Genomic DNA, 22794 nt, shown 5'->3' with positions numbered 1-22794 from the left:
TATTTTGTTAAGTACAATGATGATATGATATAAATATATAATGTATCAATAGAATTGCTATCAGCTATTTCCAATTTATTGACAAATATTTTACTTTTTAATACATGCAAATATACAAATATTGTTCTCAACTACACTCTACACAGAATGGAAATATGAGGCTCTATTTACAAGTGAATAAAAAGATGAAATCATGTTTCTAGAAATACAGAGGTCAAATTACTAAGTTATCTTACTATTTCACATCTAGGGATTTACAAAAACTTGACCAAGAATTGGGGTGAGATGCCTTTACTCAACGTCTGATATCCTTCTCCATTGAGTAATACTTCAACTCTTTCATGCATGACAGTAAGTTCCTTGTATTTTGTGCAAGTCAGAAAATGGTACATTTCAGAGCTGAAACCTTACTCTGTAGCAGTAGTTCTCAGCCTTCCTAATGCGGTATCCCTTTAATACAGTTCTTCATTTTGTTTCTAACCCATAACTGTAATTTTGCTACTATTAGAAATCTTAATAAAAATATGTGATTATTCACAAAATGAAATCAGAATCACCAACAAGATATCATCTCTCATTTAAAGTCAACTTTGCTTAATATGACTAGTAGTGGGCATTCATCTCATTATGTATTTACACAAACATAAATACATACTTTACTACCACATCAAATTAGCATAAATGAGTAAATACTAACTGAGCCATATCACTTTTAGCAAAAAAATAAAAAAAAAAAAAAAATGGCTCCTTACTGTAACTACTTTATAAAAAGTATCAATGTTTCAAAGACCTATAAAAGGGCTCTACTCCTACTACATTGACACATATTTCTGTATCCTGCACCAAAACCTCTAATGCACAGAAAAATAAATTAATAACCTTTTGGATTCTGTACACATGGTTATATTTTTTAAATAGAAAGGCATCTCATCAGTTGTCATACTGACTTTCAAATTCAATGTGGTGTCCTATTGAGGCTGCATGGAGCAGATGGTAACTATCCTTCTTTTCCTTTATTAACCTTCATCAATCTCTATTACTCCTATAAGACTTTGATTGTCCAACAAGTCACATGGAACCATTACGGGTTTCCAATTCTCTTTCTTATGAGGCTGACAATGGATTTTCTTTTCTATGAGTGTGATGTACAGTGGTATAGCCACTGGACCCACTCTTCAATAATTATCCATCATTCCCTGTCTGATCATACGTTTTCCTCGTTATTTTTTTAACTATTCAGTTCATTATGCTTATCCTTTTCCTTTTCCTTCCCCTATGGAGATAAAAACATGGGGACATTAACAACTGCCCTGTCTTCCAATGACTTGAACACTTATAACACAAAAACAGTGGCAGGGCCACCACTGAATTTTATGTTCCTACACCTCCCAGATAAGGCTCAAGAGGTTAACAAAATCAACTTTCTGATATGAAGATAAACTCTGAAACTGCAAAGACCCAGACGAGCACTATAGGGGGATATCATTTGGCTACAGAATCTCTGGGGCACAGCACTTGTCTAACACTCCCGATAACTGGGTCAGTAAAGAGGTAAGGAGGGTTTGGGGTCTCAAAGAACAAACAACCCACTGGATTCACAATCAGCCGCTGGATTCACAATAGCTAAGACATGAACTCTGCATCCACCAACTCTACAATGGATGAGGAAATGTGAAACCTGCATTCGATGTCATTGTTTCAGCTATAAAGGAACATAAAATTTAAAAATAATCATAAGCAAACAGGTGGTGCTAGAAATATCGAGTGGGGTAATCCATATCTGGAAAGGCAAATGTCATGTGCCCTCACTGATCTGTGAATATTGTCATAATATCTTAAGATTTGTGTATTTACTTTGGAATGCCTGCAGAATCTGACAAAAATATTTTAAAGATAAACTTGTTTGTAAACTCTCAGAGAATTACCAAGGTAAAATTTTTACTTAGGTGGGGGGTCCCTGGAAATACTGGTGATAAAAGATGCACTAAAAATAGGAACAGACTTTGGGAGCCCATTCAACACAGAGGAATTCTCTCAGCCTAGACACACAGGGGAGGACCTAGGCCCTGCTCCAAAAGATGTGACAGACTTTGAAGATCCCCCATGGAAGGCCTCACCCTCCCTGGGGAGCAGAAAGGGGATGGGATGGGGGTTGGAAGAGGACAGGAAGGAGGAGGAGCTAGGGAACTAGGATTGACATGTAAAACAAGCTTGTTGCAAATTCAAATAAAAATACATTATAAAAAAAGATTTCAAGGATATCCAGAGCTACATGGTTTGTGAGAGCTTGTATCAATAAATAATAATAATGACAAAATAAAGAAGTATACATTAAAATATTATTTATGATATGGAAGGTCTTGATGTTGTTCAATTTTGTAATTAAAAGAGAAGGATAAACCAGACCACACATAGAACGTTCCCCTGAATTCCCACTTGACAAAAACCAGCCATCTACTCTGTGTTACAAACTGGAATTGCTAATTAGCTAGCATCCACATTGATGACATAAATAATAGCTGTTTGAGACCCATTGTATTTTTCTATGGATGACTGTACATGTTTAAGAATAGCTACTTGAGTTAAATGGACTGATCTATGCTTAACACATGAAAAATAGGGAATTGGAAAAAAACCCTGATTTTGAGATAAAGGAGGTGAGTCACCTAAATATTGTATTTTCAAATAGATTGAGTGGGACCAATACAAAAGTATGTAAATATTACAATAAGGAGATGAGAAACATTGGGACTATTTCACAACAGTTCTTTTCTCAAATTTTCAATTAGAAATATCTTCTATTTACCTATTCACTGCAGGCTCTCAGCCTCTAGCAGCCAAGAGAAAGGCATTGCATGGCAATAGGGCTTTTGACACCCAAAGAAAAGATTGCCACTCCCAAACTACCAGCTATTTCCCTTTGAATACAAACATACTATTTGAAGTAATTCATTTAGCTTTTTCTAAAGGCGCCTTGTGTAACCTTGCAAGTGGTGATTTGTAACATGGCAGGCTGTTATCAGGCAGCTACAATATTTTACCGCTACTCCATAAATAGCAGCATTATTCTAAGGTTCTTCCACACAGAAACAGTTCATGGGAGGCGGCACACTGCAAGCCCAGTTCACATGTAGCCATTTGTTGATGAAGGGGAACTGGGAGGCTGCACTGAAAAGCTATGGTCCTCCATCTCTAACTTGGTACTTTCATTTATAAGCAATCACACATGCTCAATCTGTTCTATAAGGCAAAAGAGGACTAAAGATCACCTTCCAATACAGCTGGTCAGGAGTTACAGGCCTTTGCCCACACTTTTGGAGGCAGCATGTCTGCCCAGAGCAGGTGGCTGAATTTTTTTTTTTTTTTTTTTTTTTTCTGGGAGCATTGCACACCTCATGGAGTCTGGTTTGGTTGTTGTTGCTGTTTTTGGATTTTTGTTGTTGTTGTTGTTGTTATTAGTGTATATTTAGGAGGGTTAGTTAGTTAGACTTGGGGTTTTTGGTTGGTGGTGATTTTATTTTTACTTTAGTTTTACTTCTGATTTTTTTTTCCACAGGGGGTAGGGAGGTTGCTGGTTCTTTTGTGATGCTAAGTATGAACTGCCAGGGAATTTACACTCTCTACAAATTTCTCACCTAGTGTTAAGGAAATGTTCTAAGTCCTTCAACTCTAAATATGTGCATTTTAGCCTCTTCCTAAATTTTCACAGTATGACTAAGCACTATTTCCTATAGTGATGCCTTGCTTAAAATCAAACTCTTTGGGCCCACATTTCCTTTCCCTGAGGTTTCCTCATCTCCTGAGAACACTTCAAAAACACTTAGCACCTTTTTTGAGGACCAGATGTCTGTCAATGTGTGAGTTTACTTCTGAATTTTCTATCTTAAGGCTAGAGTATATATATGTGTGTGTCTCAACAGAACAAAGAGACCATCTGTGGAATGAAAGAAAATCTTTAACATCTTTCTCTTCTAACACAAGATTAATAAAGTACATGTTTTGTTCAAACTCAGAAAGAATCCACAAATGAGCAAGCAAGCCAACCAATAAAAGGTGAATGCTTTGGACACTTCACTGAAGAAACAGCACAGATTGGCAACAGATTAAGAAAATTGGTCTGCATCTTCAGGTGTAAGAAATGAAAGTTAGTTAGAGACACAATGGAACCCTACCTTACCACAACCAAAATGCCCATCAACAACAATAAAAATGTGAGTTAGGACATGCAGGATAAGGGACCCTTACCCACTATTAACTAGTAAGTACACGATAGAAAATAGCATGGGACCTCCTTACATGTCTAAAGCACAATGAGCCCATCATCCAAATATAAGAAGGCTGGGTTTATGCTCAAAGAAAATGAAGTCAGCATTCAAGAAAGATATGCAAACACTGTGGTTATGGGAGAAAAATTTACAATATGCAAGGCCCTGAATGAATCCACAAGTCTGCCGCTCCGTGAATGAATAAAGAAAATACTACACACACAGGGAGCATTTTCAGTTACCTGGGAGGATGAAGTCATGCTATGTAAATAAAAATAGATGGAAATACAAATTAGTCATCTTCACTGAAATAAGCAAGCCACAGAAAGACAAGTGTCTCATGTACTTTCTCTCAAATGTGGAGAGGGAAATGATCATGGTCGCCAGCAAGCAGAAGAGGAACCAAAGAAGGAAGAGGAGTATGGGAACCAAAGGACGGGGAAGAGGGCAAGAGAGAGTTGTGACTAGTTGTATACAATCAGCACAAACACACATACATGCACACGCACACTCGGAAATGTCATGGTGATACCCAGTAATTTGTACAAATACATATGAGCTAATAATTAAAATAACAATAAAAGTAAATTATTTACTTTTCAAGGAACTTCTCTCAATGGTTACGTCTGGAGAACATTGTAAGACACGGTGTCTTTTACTAAATAGCGTGCCAAAGTGACCAGAATGAAGTCTGAGATGGATATTGACTCTAACCAGCCAGTGAATGGGAAAATGGTAACAGAGTAGCTGTTCTCTTTATCCTTCATACTTTCATCCCTATGAATGGAAGGATTTTGAAAGGAAATGTGTAAACCACGTGCCATTTTTATTTACACCTACATAGACTTACACACATTCAAAGAAAAGTCTCTAGCTCTTTAGATCAATGGTGGTCAAGAATTTTCATTAGTGTTACAGCTAGAATTAGTAATAATACACGTTCTAAACGTAGCTTGTCATCCCAGCGTCTGCTTGCAGGAAACCACACCATAAGAAATAGCTTTTGTCTTCTCATTTGTTCTATTTTCCTTTAGTAAAATTTCAACTGTTTCTTTTCTTCTTTTGTTGTTTTTTTTTTTTTTTTGCAAATACAACCAATGAAAGTAATCTTAAATAATAATAATCAGATTATTCTACTCTATCGCAAGAGAATACAGTTAATAATGGTGAATGGCATTCTTGAAAATGTGAAAGCATGTGGATAGCAATGTTTTACATGCCAAAAAAAAAAAAAAAAAGGAAAAGGATAATGGTGTGTTAGTTAACTGGTCCTCAGAATAATAAAGATCCTTGCCATTCTTCTTGGTGACCCAACAGAAGCAGCTGGCTAGATTATATTGACTTAGGACACCACCCACCTTGATTATATGATACAGAGAAATCAGGCTGACTGTGATCTGGTAGCATCTTCCCTGATGGCTATTTTTCATAGTGTATGAAGGTGCTACACAGTCAGCTAGAGGAAGCATCAATGGTTATATACATTTGTGAACTATATGAACTGTAGTATCAACCTGAAAAGCAAAATGTGCACACTGGTACCTAGTACTATGATTGTTAAAGGGGTAAACAATAGTTCTCTGATTGGCTCAAGTCCAACTGCTACACAAGAAAGAATCCATCGTTAGTCGTATAAACCTGGTCAAAGTCCATGACTAAGGAGGTCGCAAACCCTATGAGCAAATTTAAGATTGTTGTTTACAACTGCCACAACGCCCATCACTCTTCTAAACATATTTGTACCCATAAACAAATGCTACTCCCAGTTTTAAGTGGAGAAACCTATCTCTGTGGTTAGCTGTAGTAAAGACAGCTGCATATCCGCACAAAAGTACTGAGAACAAGTAAGGACAGTTGAGTGCTTAGCTCTAAAGAACACATCTATACCACCCTCTCTAAAAGCTCAGATAACAGGGTAGAAAGGGGAGTAGAAAGAACATAAGAGTTGAATGACAGGGAGACATGAAATGTTGTCTTCTAGACATGGTATACACAATACTTTCAGGAAATCACAGCAGCTGTTGCTGCCAGCAAAGCTGTCCTATTAACAGTCAGTCACTGGCCAGGGAGGAGCCTATGGTTCCCTACCCACCCTGATGAACTACTGGCTACTGATGGATGCTGAGGGAGGGGCAGTGCATGCTCCAGCGGACAAATTTAAAAGCAGAAGGACTATACTTCATGGTTCTAAACCCAAACACTCGAATTAATAAAATAATAACACCAAAAGGGTTATGGATGAGGAAAGGAGACTAACATGAGGACAGGGAGTAATGGGTAGCCAGGGGAATTAGAGAGTCGGGGTGGGAGGCTTTATAACAAAATAAATTCACATTACACACGTATGGAATTGTCAAATATCAAATGCAGTGAAAGTTTCATGAAATGGTAATGCTATGCTAGTTAGTTAAACTTAACCATTTACAATGCACATGCATTTCAACATACCATGTGGTAAAGGATTAAAACTATACCACATCACTTTAAAATAGAGGGATTTAAGATACTGAGCATGACAATAGAAACCAAACTGAAAAGGACATGGGAAAATAAAATAAAAGAAATAACGAGAGAGAAAAATGAAAGGGATATATATATATGTATATATGTATATATATATATATATATATGCGTGTGCGTGCGTGTGTGCCCATATGTGTGTGTGTATAACATATATATGTATGTGTGTAATATATATATATATATATATACATATATATACATACATATATATGGGCAAATCTTAAAAAGCAAAATAAATCCTCCTTTCTCAAGAGTCTGAAGTTGGCTAGGTCTTTAGAAGACTGGAAGAAAGCAAGGGACTATTTTCAACTCTCCAGCACTGTACATAACTATTTTGTCATGTCTGAGCAGCGCACACATGCTCCAGAGTGTTTGCTGTCTGCACTAGGAATCAGCAAGAACACTTCTGCTTGCCCTCAGGTTTAATGTCGATCTGCCCTCAGAAAGAGCAAGCCTGCAACTGTCCCGATCTAAGAGCAGAAGCAAGCGGGAGAGGATGGTCACAGCAGCACATGTAGATGGGGATGAGGAGTCAAAGCCTCCAAACACCTTACAGCAGCAGCACATGGAGATGGGCATGAGGAGTCAAAGCCTCCAAACACCTTACAGCAGCACATGGAGATGGGGATGAGGAGTCAAAACCTCCAAACACCTTACAGCAGCACATGGAGATGGGGATGAGGAGTCAAAGCCTCCAAACACCTTACAGCAGCAGCACATGGAGATGGGCATGAGGAGTCAAAGCCTCCAAACACCTTACAGCAGCAGCACATGGAGATGGGCATGAGGAGTCAAAGCCTCCAAACAAACTTACAGGGCCTGCTGGAATTCCTCCAAAATAGTGATATAATTTCAGTTATTTGAGAGTAGAAAAAAAAACCATCTTAGAAATATATGTTTACTTTGCATTTATAACTGGAAATACCCTAAAAGTAACAATAAGTCTAAGAAGCCTCAGTGGCTTTATAGTCTGTATTTTACCAGACCACTACTATTAGACTTTTCTTCTTTCATGGCAACTGAAGAAAAAACTTTAAGATAAAAATGGATACTCACTGGTCATTTAAACAAAGCTTGCATTTCCAAGAATATGTCTATATATAAGCTTTGAATAATATAAAATGTTTCCCATTCTTCATGAGTTTCTATAGGGTATTGTAACTACTCCAACAGGAACACATTTCAGTATTTGTGTGTCAACTTTTATCATTTACATGCATTTCATTCCATCTAAACACACAGACAGACAGACAGACAGACAGACAGACACACACACACACACCTCTAAATACCATGCATAAGACTATTTCCCTTAAGGAGCTGTAGCCTTCTTGCCTGTAAATAAACACATTTGTGTCAGAATTATCTTGTCAGATGCCAGCACTGATGTTGTCTGCCAGCCCGGATCACTGTCAACTCTTCTTTGGATTCTCAGTGTTGACATGACAAGTATGAACATGTTTACTGACTGACTGAGCTTTGGTACCCATGCTATTAGGATAAGCACTAAGTCACCAGTTATGCCCTTCAGTGGCCTCAGAAAATATATGTTACTTTCTAGGCAACAGTGAATTTGTCACTTAACATGACAATGAAGGTCAAGAGATAAAGATAGGCAAGAACTAACAGCACAGACATAGGCTTCTGTTCAATGGTCTACAAGTATATGAGCTTGTTCTACCTAGCATGTTTCTTCCCCTACCCTGGGAAAATTAGAAAGGCCATATAGATCATAACTAAGTGCATGTGGGAGTACACTGGAAATACCTATGTTTCTGCTGCTCCCTGATCACCTATGGCACCAGAACACCTCATGACACCTCATGACAATCATGCTAGTTTCTTTTTCAATATGGCAACTGCTCTCTAGAGACAAATATATGTCACTTCTCCACTGATAAAACAATGTAATCCAACACCAAGTCCACTTAATTCAAGTTGCCTGCAGTGATTATGTCCTAAATTTAGAAAGAAAAATGTCACACAGTGGAATGTAGGGTTAAATACATCCTGGCGAGATCTGAAGCAGAGATACATGGAGGCCACTGTGGAAGGTTAGACATCTATCATTAAACATTACAATCTTAAGCTTTTCTATTTTTAAAGATATACCTGAACTCTAAAAATAGCAGTATGCAAAGAAATCATTGAGAAAATGATGCTGAAGAGCCTGGATTGGAACCTTAAGCAGAGAACATTGCCCTCCCTCACTCAATACCAAGCACTATAAAAACTATACATGAGACATAAACATACACTTAAAGGCTAAACACATGCTATAGAACACATGACCTTGAAAACAGAAAAGGTTTTCAAAGAGTGGCATATCACTATAAAGGAAAAAAAATGTTAAAGTGGGCCAACAAAAATTAATAACTTCTTTCAGAAGCCTTTTCTAAAAATGAAAATTTAAGTTGTATACTGGGAGGAGACATTTACAATTCAGATGGTTAACAAATGATACCAATTCAGAACATATAAATAACTCTCACAACAGCAAAAGACCAACAATCCAATTTAAAATATGTCAACTTCTAAGCAATCACTTCGGTGAGAATATGTATAGGTGGCAAAGAGCACATAAACTATATTTACCATCATTATTTATCAAGGGATTCAAATAAAAGGCACAGTAATTTAACGCTTCAAACAAATAGAACATCCGATCTTAAGACGGCTGAGAACTTCAAATGGTGGCACATGAAAGTATGACCACCAGAATTTTCACACATTACTGGAGAGATGGTTACAGAGCCTGGAGGATTTTAGAGAATTGGCCATGGCCCTCCTATAATGTCCAAACAAAACAACAACAAACCTGCGCTTTAAAAGCTGCCGACCCTACATTAAGAAACACTGTCCATGCCCAGCATGCTGGTGTATGACTGACTATACTCTCATTACCCAACAGGCCAAGGCAGCAAATCCCAACTTCCAAGCCAGCGTGGGATACATTAGGAAATCCAGGACAGCTGAAGATACACTAATGTCCAACCAGGCAAAGAATGGGAGAAACGAACATTTGTAACAACTTATTCATATAATAATTTACTCCTGAAGCTTCCCACATGTCCACCCAGGAGAGACAGAATAAACTGTGACACTGAGGCAATGGAGTAGATAGCCAGCAATAAAGGGAACAAGGTACTGAGAAATGCAACAAGACAGAGACTGCCAAGGACAAAGGAAACTTTCTAGAAGGATGATTATGTACTATATTAATACATCGCCAGGAAATTGAGGACAAACATCAGAAGAGTACTTGTGAGCAGGTATGAGGATCGTGGGAAGATGACATAAGGGCAGTATCTCAGCTGATGGGAATATTATCTGTGTTGTCAAGAGTATTACTCACACAGGTTAGATAATTAACACAGCTCATCAAGTGTATGTTTTAAAGCTCCATTTCTGCTTGTAAATTTCACTTCATTGTTTTAAAGTAAGATAATCGAAGCAGATAAAGAAAAGCTGTTGTTAATATCTACACCAGGTAAGCACTGCATACGAACCTCCAAAGAATTTATCAGGTAATTTGCAGATCCAAGAAACTGTATTTTAACAAGGCTAATGGAAATGGAGAAAACTTCCCAAAGTTAGAAAGCAATCTGTTAGCAGATCTGGGATTTGGTTTTTGACTTGACCTGCCAAGTTCTTTTTCCTAAAACCATAGCTTCCAAATGATTTTTTCCACATTTCAGGGCAAGAAATAAATTTTACTTAAATACCCTAGCCATTTTATAAGCAAGTCTCCCATACAAGTTATAATAAATGTTTCACAAGGTGATGTTTAATCCAAAACATGTATTTTAAGTGGCACAGAAGCAACTATTTTTTCTGATGCCCTCACCATCCTTGTTTCTCCCAGAGTGTTACAGCTCTTTGTTGCTTACCATATGGAAAGATAATGTGCATGTGTGCTCATGGATGTGTATCTACAAAGGCATGTGTGTGTCTTGGAACACAGTTACAGTATATTACAAGAAGCATTGAGATTTACAGAAGGCAAATTTGGGCCATCCATCTCCGCTCTTTGTAGATCATTATTTCACTGCCCAAAGCCAGACGTGTGTGTGTGTGTGTGTGTGTGTGTGTGTGTGTGTGTGTGTGTGTGCGTGTTCTATGGAGTTTACTCAGAGGGACCGATCTGGTTCATTGCAACTCATTCCAAATACTTATCACTTGTTCTATCTCCATTAAATTGCTTTTAATTATAATGATGTTTAACTTACTACAACTTAAAGGGCTATCCCTCACCAAGTCTTGAATTCTAGGAGAAGAAACATAAACTCTAATGGAAATCGTTCTATATATAGATGATCCTTAGTCTAGTTTTACACTTAATTAAATTTTTCTGTTTATAACATTTACATGCTTAAGCATAGTAAGTGTACTTTCCTCCTGCTGTTTTAATTTTTATAGAAAATTAATACACCGCTGTGTGTAAATCTAATTTCTTAGAGAAAGTTATTTTAAATGAAACAGCAAACTATAGCAACAAATATTTTTAAGACTTTTAACAGTATATCAATGTTGGATTTTTATATTTCCTCAAATTATATACATATATGTATATATATATATATATACATATACATATATATGTATATATATACATATATATACACATTCTTTGTAAACATGTCAAAGTCTAGTATCATCTTTTGGTGTTTTTTCAAACTTGTATGAAATATTTGCCTATGGTCCTACCTCTAAAAGAGCACAGATGATCAATGACTCTGGGAAAAGGAGAACCATTTTCCTTCATGGCAGAGCTCCTGCATAGATTGTCCAATATCAGGTAGTCAGCCCAGGCACATGAATATATAAGCAATGCTAACAGGACAAAATAGACTCAGAAAGCTGGACATGCATGTGTGCATTTCTATATGTATATACACATATGTATACGTACAAGTATATATTCATGTAACATTAATAATTAGATGGAGGCAGCAGGGAAGGTCAGAGTGAAGGCATGGAAATTAGGATTCATCAGACCACATAATTGAAGTGGAGTTTATTAGTAAATAACTTACATGGAAAACAATAAGTAACTGCCTCCGTGTTCCTGCTCCAAGGAGACAGACCCTGCTCCCCAATGCTCTCCAGGACCCCCAATCCTTTTCTTTTAACTGGTCCACACCTGTGGCCACACCCAACAGGTGTGGCCAGTGCTATGGGTGTGGAGGTGAATATATCACTGCATCAGAGTGTTATAGATGCTCATATATGAAGTTCTCAAAATTAAAAAAAAAAAAGTACATTGATGAGGCTACAACCTAATGTGTCGCTTCATATTTTCTCATAAAATGGAAGCAATATTCTTTACTTTTCATAATATATTCTGAATACTTGTAAAAGAAAACATGCTGAAAGAATGTTTCATTACTTATTCACCTTATTCACTCTATTATACACATTAAGTAATTTATTTCATTGCTTTTACCAAATGTTAACTATTATTAACAATAGTTTTTACTTGATAAACTGTTTTGTTATATCTAATTTTACTACATTAAAGTTAAAACTTTTCTTTTTATTTAGACAGAAAAGAGGCGATGATGGGGGATGTTCTTCTGTGTATATGTTTGTTTTATTGGTTGATGAATAAACACTGTTTAGCCAATAGCCAGTACAGGCAGGAAGATAGGCAGGACTAGGAGAAGAGAAGAGTTCTAGGAAAGGTAGGCAGAGGGGCACAAGAAAGAGACTCCATGAAGGGACTGGTAGGATAGGATGTGCCAGGCATTCTCTGGTAAGATAAGGCCACATAGAAGTACATAGATTAATAGAAATGGGTTAATAATTAAGATAGAGCTAGCCTAGAAGAAGTCCTAGCTATTGACCAACATTTTTATAATTAAAAAAGAAAGAAAGAAACTAGAAAGGAAATGCCTGAGCAAATCACACTTCTCCAGTATCCAGTAGTTTTAATTCATGTAATTCTTGCAGTAGGGACTAATCTGAGCAGTTTACTGAGGAAATAATACTAAATCTCTGATATGAACTTTACATATTAATATCTGACCTTCCTTCAAAGCATGAATAGTTTTTGCCTCTTTCCCAGGAAGCAGTATATTTCAGGGGCTATGTATGGCCTCTGGGTGGGACAATCTGGATTTTAGAATAGCATTTCTTTTCTGTATGACTTGTGCTAAGTAATGACTATTAACTCTTGACATTACTAAGAATGATGCCAATAACAATCCGATGTGATTGATGGATACAGTCATGGTAATCCATGAAAACATCCCATGCACCTCTCAATAAAGAGCATGACCTATGAATGAGTCAACAGGAAGCATGATGACTCTGGGTCCCTGTGATTTCTAAATAATTAATTGCTCTGCTAGGTTTACATGAAATCCATGAACTGTTGATATCATGAAAATGTATATGTACCTATATGCATTGCATATATACATGAATGTGTTGAATCCCCTATAGCTTATAAACTTCACAAATTAAACATGCGCTGCCTCTATGTTATTGTAGAACTATGTCAGGAACTCGCATTAAAGGACAAGTGAGATGTAAGAGAGTCCTAGCCCAACAGATTCTCCCAAACTACAGCCAAATTAAGAATAACTGTAGAAAAGAACATACAGCAACACAGTTGTGCTTAGATGCTTATTATTTCTCTACTGAGAATCAGTAATCTTAGGGATGGAGATGAGCCACAAAAGGCTCACTTCAAGAAAAAGTTAGTGATACAGCAAATGGATATGTGGGCCACAACTCCTCAAATACTGGCTGAATGAAACTAGTGGTTACAAGAGTTTTCAGTCAAGAAAAAAAATGAGTATTTGATAACTTTAATTTGAGAAGTCAACCACTAATCAAGCTTCTTAAAAAAATACTTCCAGGTCATTCTTATTTTATTCATAATTACCATTTTTATAAAAAGCTTAATTTTTCAACCTATGACTATATTTTAAAAATATGCTTTTATTGCATTACAAACTATGGAAGTGACAGAGATATATTTCTTAGAATACATACAAGCCAAAAGAAGAGATGTGAAATTCAGTGTTTAAGCAGTCACAGGCATATGAAATGCTGATGGCACTCCATGATTATACCTAAGGTTTTCTAACTCCTGTGAGTACATTTCTTTACTTCTATAGTTACCATAGGAACAAAAAGTTTCAATGCAGACTACTTAAAGAGAAACTGAAAATGAGGGTCAACTTTGTTCCTCTTTTAGGTTCTAGACCATAAAAAAAAAAAAAATAAATGAGTATATCTTGGTCATGCCCAACCATATATAACTAGTTCATAAAACATTAATGTTTAAATCCAAACATATATTTACACGAAAATATTATAAAGTAATAAAAATTCAAGGAATAGGCACCAGTTATTACATGTAAAATAAAGAGATGTTCTAAAAGACATAAGGATGAAGGTAGGTCAGCTGGTTATCATAACCCACGTATCTAAACCCAGAAATAACACATCAGTGATTTCCCTAGATTTCCTCCACTGGAAATGGAGAAAAATTAACACAGACAACCCACACAGTCACACACTCACACACACACACACACACACTCACAGTCACAAATATACATACATATGCTTGTTCTTTATTAAAGCCAAGAAACTAGAGTATGGGCAGCTCAACAAAACAATTTTTAAAGGCAAAAATGTCCTCAGTTAAATGAACTATTAAAAAACTAAGTTCACTCCTTTTACAGAAAAAAAAAAAAATAAGTATAGCAGGGTATGGTGACACATGCTTATAATTCAAGCATAAGGCTGAGACGAGGAATCATGCAAACTGGAATATATAATGAGCTCCAGGCACCACCACCACCACCCCAGAAAAATGGAAGATTAAGAAGGGAGCCTGTACTTTTGACCTCACTCAGTGGTAACAAGACATTGTTTCCCTTTGCACGCTAGCAAAGAAGATTGAACTGAGGGTCGGACTTCATTTCTACTCCACTCTCACAATGTCAGCAGAGGTCATGTGATGATTGTGAACTGGTACCTTCACATATGATCAACAGGCTCCTGTTTCCAAACAAGGAAGTGCCATCGAGGCTCTATGTCTGCTGGACTCTGCTGGTGACCCCGTAGGAACAAGGGCTCCCCATCCTTCTTGACTTTTGCACTAAAGTGCAGGAAGCAGTGAGGGGGTGTTCTCTTCATCCCACCTCCCGGAGTAGGGAGCACCATGAACGTGGCTTTTTACTGCTGCCTAGGATTCTGAAAGTGCTTCCATGTTATAGGAAGAATGCCATGTTTGTTCTAAAAAAAAAGAAAAATCTTTAAAAAAAAAAATAAATCTATAATGTTACGAAACAACACTGAAAATACCCAGGGTAGAGTTACAAAAGCATATGCCTCCTGGCAAGAACTGGGGAACACAATTTGAATGAGAAAAAGCAAGCAACAGGTGCCCACTCACATTCAGTTAATGGTCTTAGCAAATAAACAGATCTGAAACGCTACAACTACATCATATTTACAATTTAAAGATACAGTAACTAGAATTCTAAAAATCCTTCTCTGAGACAGACTCAGTAACAGCAGTAAGAGAGAAGTGGAAAGACTAATTGACTTAAGACAGAAGCAAATAAAGAATTCAGTCTTAACAACAAAGAAACAAATGGGCAGAGTCACAAGGACCTTACAGAGTAAGGGAAGAAGTGTAAACCCTTTGTCATGAAATTCAGGAAGGAAAGGAAGTAGGGGCTGAAAAGCTCCAGAGCTGACAGAAAAGACCAGTCAGGACATTCCAGGAGGGAAAGCTTTATAGTGTGTGTGTGTGTGGGGGGGGGTTCTTGGGCATCCCAGCCTTGGTAATCACACAAGCTTATACATACACAGCCACACAACAAAGCTGTGTGTATCAGTCTCATCCTCTCTGTTTGGAACTTATAGAATAAAATAGCCTCTGGCTTCACAAATACGAGCAAATGTAAAGCTACTGCAAAACATGTTTTTTTATTTATTGAATAAAGGCTCTTAAAATGATCCTCTGTAATTTGAATTAAGGTCTAATAAAACATGGATGAATTCAAGGGTGAAGGGATTTCTAGAATTTTGTTTCTGGAGCTGTCCTCTAGCTAGAAGAAAGGTAATATGTAAGTTTGGCCATCATCTGCTTTATAACCAGGTATCACACACAGAAACCAAAGGCAGGCATTAAGGATTCAGAGAACTGAGTCACAAATCCAACCTCTCATCTTAGAGGGCAGAAAGACAAGATCAAACAGAACCACATGTTGCAATGTAGCAGTGGAAAGGTCAAAAGCAAGAAAGGCAGGTTCAGCTAATCCATAATAAATAAGATAAGGAAGCCATTATGGAAGGGTTTCCTAGATGAAGGGGCAGCTAGACCCAATTTGTTGAATGAATAATAATTACAACCAGGGAGACAAAGTAGGAAGATGTTTCTAGCAAAGCCACAGCACATAGAACCCCTTAGGATACCTTAGAATGGGTAAAAGAGGCAGCCAGCTGGGTATCAGAGAGGCTGTGGGAACAGATGTGAAGTCTGATGTGGAACAACTTCCCAGGTATGTGCTCAGGTGATGCTCTCATGATGGATACTGTTGATGCAATGCTGAGTGAGACTCAGCTCTGCTTATTGAGTTCAGTCTAGTGAGACGAACCTAGTAATGATGGAATGGTGACAGTGTGGACGGTGATCTTGAGGAAAAAGAAAGAGAACATAGCCACCATAGCATGAGTAGGCAAGGGTGAGGAGAGAGGGTGTAGACAAGTGAGTCAGATGAAGTAAGCAGAAAGGATCAAGAGACAAGGCTGGTAAAGGAGACCCATGGCAAGAATGCTGAAGAACTCAACAGATGTCGCAGGAAACAGAAATTATTAAAAAGCACAAGCTGGTCAGAATTTCATTTTGAATGGACCCCTGTGGAAGTGTAAGACCCTCAGAATGAGGAGGCTTCCAGGTTCGGTCGATACCCCAAGAACTCAATGTCCAGTCCAGTTGCTGCAAAACGCAAGAGGCTTTAATGAACAGGAAACGTTTGCGCAAACGGGCTCCTCCAGCACGCAGGCTAGGGAGAAGCCCCCTCCCCTGGGCACAGGTGTTTTTAAAGGCAAACCCACAAGCTTAGGGAGGGGGTGGGACCCTCTGTCCATTGAGTACGTGACCCTTGGAGGCTGGATGGTCTGCTATTAGGGTCAGCAGACCTTAGGGCCTCAGGTGTGCTAATTAATCTTGTCTGGGCAAACCAGAGTTACAGCTATCTCTTGACCCTATTTACCACCTGTTGACTCACAGGAAAGGAGGGGCAGTGTGAAGTCTTCTTATCTCAGGGCCTTGTGAGAGGAAGCTAGCAAATTCCAAGGAACAGATATTGGTTTCTAGGTTAGTCCATCATTAACATTACTTTTTAGGTCTTTCAGAAGTACAGTGTGTCCTGAAGTTGGGAAAGGAAGAGTACTGAAGAGCCTGGAAGTGTCCGAAAATTATAGAAACCCACAGTGGCCAATGGCAGAGACCCAGGGAGGAGAAGAGACCTGCAAGAGTAGCAGCAGTGTGAACCACAGGCATGCTGCACAGGATGAAAGCCCCTAAGAGGTGAGGTGGGTAGGGGGTAATTGTGTCACTAGGGTGACTTCCAGAGCAGTGGTGAAGACAGAGGCATACTGAAGTGTCTAAAGAAGTGACATGAGAAAAAGGAGGGGACCAGAAACTGATTAATCATACCACACACCCGAAAGACACAAGAGACATCAAGAAAGAGTCATTGTATTGTTTTTCAAGTAAAATGCAGTCTATTTTTTAAGGTTATTCACATTGACAAGGCTGCTACAAGAAAAGATTAAACAGACGTGGGAGGACCCGAGGACAGAATGTGTCTCTAGAACAAGCTTAGACCATGTGGGAATCAGCTCTGTGCGCAATATGAGTCAACGTTGAAGAGAGTATTAGACTTTAATAAAAGAATGTGAGGATGGACATGGAGTCTGTATGTGTGAGGATGGACACGGAGCTCTGCATGTGAGGATGGGCATGGAGTCTGTACATGAGGATGAACATGAGTCTGTATGTGAGGATGGACATGAGTCTGCATGTGAGGATGGACGTGAGTCTGCATGTGAGGATGGACAAGAGTCTGTATAGGAGAAAAGGCAGGAAGTCTGTATGTGAGGTGGGGCATGAGTCTGCTTGTAGCAAGAAGTAAGGAACTCAGCAAATCACATACACAGACAGAGATAATGGAGGCTGAAATCACTCACTAAAAGGGAAATAATGTAGAATGAAGAAACTTGATGAGATCTGGGTTTATCATTGAAAGGAAAAGAACTAGTGTTGACCAGGTCAAGGTAAGCTGACAAGCAACCATTGATGGAGGAGCATTTAAAAAACCTTCTGCAACCATATTTTATGAGGGAATATATTTTATTTTTTAGTTTATGAGTTAAAATTTCATTCAGTGGTAATTCAAATAGTAAAAATAAAAGGAATTATTTTTCCTTGTTTTATGAAATCTAGTCTTGAATTGAGGTTAAACAGACAATGGCATGAAAATGCTAAAGAAAATGTGTGTCTTGTATTTACATAAAATCATGACTTTATTACTGCAAGCAGAATGTTTACTTCAAAATATCTGCCTGTTAAGTACTACACTGCCTGTTTTACAGATGAAAAATAAATGAGTACCATACAGAAGAGCAAATAGCATCTTCATTCCATCACAGTGAAGTATCGAGAGTCAGTAGGCACTACCAAGTGTATTGTAACTGAAATAGATTGTTTTAGCCCATGCCATTAATTGGCTTGAATGCAAATTGAAGATATCAAGATTTTTATCTGTGCCTCTGATTGTTCAGAAGATGATTTTAGGCACATTATCAGTAAGTTCCATAACTTATAACCTTACCAGGCTCTGTGGGAAACATTTCGGGTATATGATCTAGATTTTAAAGTGATCCTTACTGAGAATTTGAATCTAACTCATCTTTGACAGTTACCATTTATGGCAAATAAAAATGTCTGGTTTTGTCCCATTTCTAAAAATCCACATGGATCTGTAAACATAAAGGTTAACTGTAGCTGCCAGCTCAAGTTGTCACCAAACTCTGAAGTACCTAGAGCAGCTCAGCAACTATTTTAGTTGGCAATCTTTGATTTCACAGCACCACAAGTTGGCTAAAATAGTAGCAAATCCATCGATACTTGAGAAGAACACAGGCAAGAAAGTCTTGCCACAATCACTTCCGCTTGAATTTAATAATAGTTCTGAAAGTATAAAATACCATAATAGAACCAAGAAATGTAAATCCATCACATAGCACATTCAACAGAAAACAAGCATATGTTCACACACATGTTTTACACACAAGGTCCCAGCCTTCAAAGTAATTCAGTAGAATTAAGAACATGGACCTGTGTCCACTGTCCAACATAATGTTTATGCCTCAAATTGCACTACAGTTCAGTGAATGTATTATTAATCACTAAACTGGGAAGGAATGAGAACGTTCCAAAATGTTCAGCTATTGATTTTTTTCTGCTCAAAGTACGTAAACATCGCATCTTCGCATCAGCAAACATCTGGGAGTAGGCAAGAACTGCAGCAATACGCAGACTTCCTAGTCTCACTATTTAATGTGAGAGAAGAACATTGGGCCCAGGGAAGGAACGCTCACAAAATTCAGGTTAAATAAACATGGGATTAAGTGGAGGTAGCTTAACTATAAATAACCCCGTGGAACTCCAGGGCTCAAGCACAATCGGACCTGGGCTGGAACTTTTAGGATCATGTTGAGTTTGCTCTATTATCACGTTCAAGAACATCTTCCATGACAAATGGGTAACTACATAAAATCGTACTTACAGGGGGGAAGTTATGGAAACACCTTAGCCCATATTATTCAAGATCTGCCATAACTAATAATCAGATTCACAAATTATTTGTTTTTAATGGTTTATTTTAGAATTGTTCCCACTGGAAACACAAAGCAGAAACAAACGAAATAAAACACAATGAATATAACCAAAAAATTACTTTGAAACTCATGGCCTTCCATCCCAAAAGAAGCAGGAACAGTAAGGACAGGCTTATAGCTATCAGTGATGCCAAAGCAAAGGAAGTCATTGTGAGAGCTCCTTGCTTTCTATCACTGCTCCTAGAAACTCATCTCAAAGAATGGAATCATCATCTGGACCATTTTTATTGCCCCCTCAGTCTCGAGGCTGTCTGCACAGCACTGCTGAAATGTACTTCAGTGTGCACCTGAAGTACATTCTTCCATTTGAGTATCTGTGTCAGGGTTATTTATAGCTGATGTCTTCAAACAGAGCATTTCCAGGTATGAGAAATGAAATCTCTACAGCGATCCCAGAGACCTTCGCAAATGGCCTTTGAAGAGACAATGGGAAACAAAAACTCTATAATGCAACATGTGCATTGTGATTCACTGAGAATCCAAAGCACACTCACCTTACACTCTAGTAATCATGTGTAAAGGACCCGGGTCGAGTTACAGATGTCATGTGAGCCCTGTGATTCCTTTTATGTATCTATCTGGCTACTCTATGATTACTGTCGCCACTTTCTTCTTTCTCTTTTCTCGTTAGGAATTCTCTGGAATTTAGGCACTCTCTTTGTTTCTTACTGAGATGCCTTTCTAGTTCCAAGCTTTTTTCCTAATCCATTATAAAAGCAGGCCATGCTTCCCCCTGCTGGGAAAAAATTAAATTACAAGGTGCATTAGAACAATTTCCTAAGGTCTCAAGAAGAAATCCAGTACTTGGGAAAGAAAACCTATGGAAAGCCAGGTACCTAGTGTTCTCGCAACTGCTTCAGTGAATACCTCCCTGTGCATCTCTCTCTGATAAGACCTTCACCTATATCTCTTAGTTTTGTAAGTTTTGAAAGTACAATTAATATGCATTAATAACTGATTAGTCAGTTATCTATCCCAAAGAGAGCTCCAGTTAGATAACTCAGGTCAGAGAAGACCATGAATTCGTGTTCTTTTCTCATTGTACACTGAATGTAAACACTCAAAAGAACAGACTGGAGTGAGCAATCGAAGAAGACATTCTTAGTCTGTCAATGCTTACTAAGTCATCCTTTTTCCATATTTCTATAATGACAATACAGTTGACCTTTAACAGTAGAGAATATAGTTGTTGACTTAATTTTTCATTTACTATAATTTGATTATTAGGTATGTGGGTGAACATGATTGCATTTCCCTCCCCAAGTACTCTACAACCAGCCCTTCCCTTGAAAACAGTTTAGATCTTTCGAATCTTTTACATTCTGATTATAAATTCCTTCCTGGCAGTCTTTCATGAAATACTTTGTTATTACATATTGTCATAATAAATAATGACACCCTAAAAATGTCAAATAAATCTAATGCCTCTGAATCACAGGAGGAGCAAAAAATTTCTACAATGCAAAACGAAGTCTCAAATCTATTTCAATGCTGAGAATCTGGACAAGGGGACGATGTCGCTGTTTCTTCCAGTGGGTAAGACCTCAAGCTACAAAGCTGCACTGTAGCCAGTTTGAAGATCAAGCAGTTCATTATTAATGACACATTCATCCCAAAATTCTGCAGCTGTGTTAAATAGGAATGTGCAGATTACTGACTGCGTAACTGGAGTGTCTTTAGTAGCTAGCATTGTTTCACATAAATGGAATAATTGGGGTTAGTATTTCTGACAGAGAAGTTATCATGTGTGCCTTTTTTATTTTCAAACGACCTTTCAAAGCAATGCAAAAGGCAAGACATAGATGCTCCTCTGGGAACCGAACCTCCGCTAACATCACAGGTACACAAAAGAAAACGCACACCTGGTAAGAAGAAAACAGTTGATCAATTATGGAGCGTTCCTAGGGACCAATATCTCGCAGAGCATCCAATCATCGCGTTTCAAATACATTTATAAGCACTTTAGTTTCTGCTTGCTACGCTCACGTAAATACACGACCATGTATACTTTAATGCTGATTAACCCTAAGACTTTCCAGAGGAAAGACTGATTAAAGAGGTACTAAAATCTCCTGGAAACGCAAAAGAATGATAGAATACAAAAATAAGGCTCATCTGTGACCAAGACGCTCTCAGAACACTCGATGGATGGCACTATCCCCCCTGAACTGATTTCCCTTGCTTCTGTGAAGTGAAAAAGGCGCCGGTGGACCGCCTGACACTTGCTGGTCTCCCTGTCCAGGACCCAAACAGGTCTCATCACCCTGTCATTACACTCAGGGCTTCCGTCTCCAGCAATTCAGCCCGCGAGGAGCCGGGCTGCCTGCTCTGGGCTCCCACATCCAGAAGCGGCTCCCGGGGACAGTTTCTGCCCAGCGGAGCGCCCACCCTCCCCAACTTCGCCGTGCCCGGGCTGGCGGGCGCCGGGGCCGGTCTTACCTTCCGCCAGAAGGCGCGACGCGTGCACAAAAGATGGATCCAGACTATCCTTCTCTGCCATCAGCTCAGGCAAGTATTTCTCTTCTCCCATAGCGCGGACTTCGGACCGTGCCCGGCCAGGTGCGAATCCCGGCCCGCTCGGACGCCGGCGGTCCCTTGGCTCCCGCGGGGACCGTCCTTCCGCCCGCCCTGTGAGCGCAGCTCTCGCGCCTGGGGCTGCGCAGCCCGCGCCGGTCCCTGCTTCTCCCGCGCCCCTTGCCCGGCTCCAAGCCGCGGCCTCAGCTGGAGAGGCAGCCCGCGCGGCCCGCCCCCGCCGGCCTCCCATTGGAAGCGGGGCCGTGGGGGCGGGACTGGCGCGGAGGCGGCGGGCCGTCATTGGGCGAGGCCGCACGTCGAGTCTCCTGAGTGGCAGGAGGCTGCTGTGCAGGGGAGGGGTGTGCGAAGTGCAAGCGCTCTCTCCTGGCCGCCTCAGCCGGCCGGATTCTCAGGCCTGGCTAGTGCCAAGGAGCCAGCGAGGACCGCCTGGCTTCCCGGATGCTGAGAGAGGCAGAATGTGTGCTCCCCGATGCACGGGTAGGTGGTGGACGTCGCTTGGGTCCCCGAGGCACAGGTGTCCCTGCCCTCGCGGGTC

At 39.2% G+C, this 22794-nt stretch overlaps 1 protein-coding gene across 1 annotated transcript in view; it reads right to left on the bottom strand.

The window, feature by feature from the left end:
* Khdrbs2 (KH RNA binding domain containing, signal transduction associated 2) overlaps window positions 1-22452 on the bottom strand; it is a 326527-nt gene extending 304075 nt beyond the window's left edge. Inside the window, exon 1 of the mRNA XM_051204527.1 lies at window positions 22164-22452. Coding sequence (XP_051060484.1) covers window positions 22164-22254 — 91 coding nt within the window. The 5' untranslated portion in view covers window positions 22255-22452. The remainder of the gene's footprint in view (window positions 1-22163) is intronic.
* Window positions 22453-22794: the final 342 nt, after the last annotated feature.

This window comes from Phodopus roborovskii, unplaced genomic scaffold, assembly GCF_943737965.1.
Source record: "Phodopus roborovskii unplaced genomic scaffold, PHOROB, whole genome shotgun sequence".
In the NCBI taxonomy this organism is placed as follows: Eukaryota; Metazoa; Chordata; class Mammalia; order Rodentia; family Cricetidae; genus Phodopus; species Phodopus roborovskii.
This window is presented reverse-complemented; position numbering and strand designations above follow the sequence as displayed.